Source organism: Echinops telfairi, unplaced genomic scaffold (genome assembly GCF_000313985.2).
Source record: "Echinops telfairi isolate 266 unplaced genomic scaffold, ASM31398v2 ScPeMD7_5;HRSCAF=22, whole genome shotgun sequence".
NCBI lineage: Eukaryota > Metazoa > Chordata > Mammalia > Afrosoricida > Tenrecidae > Echinops > Echinops telfairi.
The window spans coordinates 4,205,416-4,207,146 of NW_022103901.1; the positions used below are offsets into that span (position 1 = coordinate 4,205,416).

The following is a 1,731-nucleotide window of genomic DNA, read 5'->3' on the forward strand; positions in this document are numbered from 1 at the left end:
TACAAATGCGCTTTACACAATTGATGTGTGTATGGATTGGGATAACAGTTGTATGAGCCCCTAATGTTCAAAAAAAAAAAAAGTACCTGCAGCACTGAGACTCCGCCCCAGCCCCAAGGATTACGTACCATTTACTTCAATCAGGTTTGCATTCTTTTGATTCAAAATCACATAGAGCTCCCGCTGGTCAGACTTCTTCCCCACAACCCAGTAATCGCTCATGGCTTTCACAATGATCTCCTCGTCTTCGTCCACCCTGGAAGACAGGAGGGGCAGGTGCAGCTGTTCAGATGGATGCTCAGCTGTGAAAACCAACCAACCAAACAACCATCCTGTAAGAGCGGGGAAGTGCAGTCAGTGGCAGAGCTCGGAGTCCCAGACAGTAATGCCATAGAGGTGCAGGAGCCGAGTCCTTGAAGGGGCTCTGGACCTCGTGGCGTGGAGGAGGCCCTGTATGCACGCTCCCTGACCAGAAAAGGCACAGGGGCTTAGAGGTCAGGTGGAGGTTACCTCGTGAAGTCACTGTTGATGTCTCCGAGAATTTTCATGAGATCGGGATGGACCGATGTGAGTGACACGCTGGGCGTTTTCCTCATGTGAATCGTACTTTTCTCGGCTAAATTCATGTGGTTGAAGTAGATGAACTTAAACTGCGGGTCTTTTTCAGACCTGTGGGGAAAACGTCAATGCAGTCGTCAGTCCTATGGTGGACACGCTGCGTCCGTGTGTCGTGTGCATCCGTCAGGGTGAGCAGCAGCGGCTGGTCTTGGAATTGAGCATCTTGGTGAATTTACAATGGAACAACCTATTCCCTTTTGTAGAAAAATGAACACCTCCCACAGGAATTTTCCACAGCTGGGTTATTTAGCGTATTTTAAAAAAAATCAGTGTTTTATTTCAATTATCACGTGGTCATTTTCACAATGAAAGTAGCATTTTAAAAGTGAGTCATTGTATTGACTTTTTAAAGAATGCAAATTAAATCAGGACGACCACCTTCTGCTTTCAACCTTTATGAAAGGTGGTGGTGAGAGGCTGTGTGATGTCTGCACCAGGCCCGTGGGTGGAGGGCCACCTAGTACTCTTCGGGCTTCTCTGGTAAAAGCAGTGATGAGATGTACTGCAAAGGGGCACCACAGTCGCCAGACGGATATTTCCGGTGCCCAAAGGCAGCTGTAGGCTCTCAGGAGTGGGCGGCTACTGGCATCCGCCCCCTGCCCCCGCCACTGCTGATTCATTTTCTCAACCTATCTATGTTTAGAAATTTCCATAACACACTACCTTCCAGCAAAAGCTACCCCTGACCTTCTGAGAAAGAATAATTATCACCGAAAGCCTCTGTAATGCCACTCCCAGCCTACCCAGGAGAGCAGGCCTGATTTGTAAAATGCAGTGATGCTAGGTCCCAGGCAGCAGCCGGGGCTACCCAGGGGGCCCTGGCATTCTTTGGTCCACGGTCACTGTGGGCCAAGTGTCCCCGCCCCCAGCCAGTACCCCTTCAGGGACACTGAGGGGTACAGGTAGCTACGCCTCCCTGTTTTCTGCGCATCAGTTCACTGGTGGCAGGATCTGCGTCCATAAGGCGTGGACACTGGGTAGGCACATGGTTGCGCCAGGAGCCCGTCGGCTCATCAGGCACAACACCTACTTCTCCGAGTGGCTGGTGGGCAACTTACAGCCGGTGCTTGAGCCACTGCCCCACCACCAGGCCGCCTCCTGAAACACCCAGGC

At 51.2% G+C, this 1,731-nt stretch overlaps 1 protein-coding gene across 1 annotated transcript in view; it reads right to left on the reverse strand.

The window, feature by feature from the left end:
• Positions 1-1,731, reverse strand: part of CCZ1 (CCZ1 homolog, vacuolar protein trafficking and biogenesis associated) — a 20,213-nt gene that overhangs the window by 2,127 nt on the left and 16,355 nt on the right. Inside the window, exons 13-14 of the mRNA XM_013005411.2 lie at positions 511-669; positions 129-256 (exon numbers count right to left, since the gene is read on the reverse strand). Coding sequence (XP_012860865.1) covers positions 129-256; positions 511-669 — 287 coding nt within the window. The remainder of the gene's footprint in view (positions 1-128; positions 257-510; positions 670-1,731) is intronic.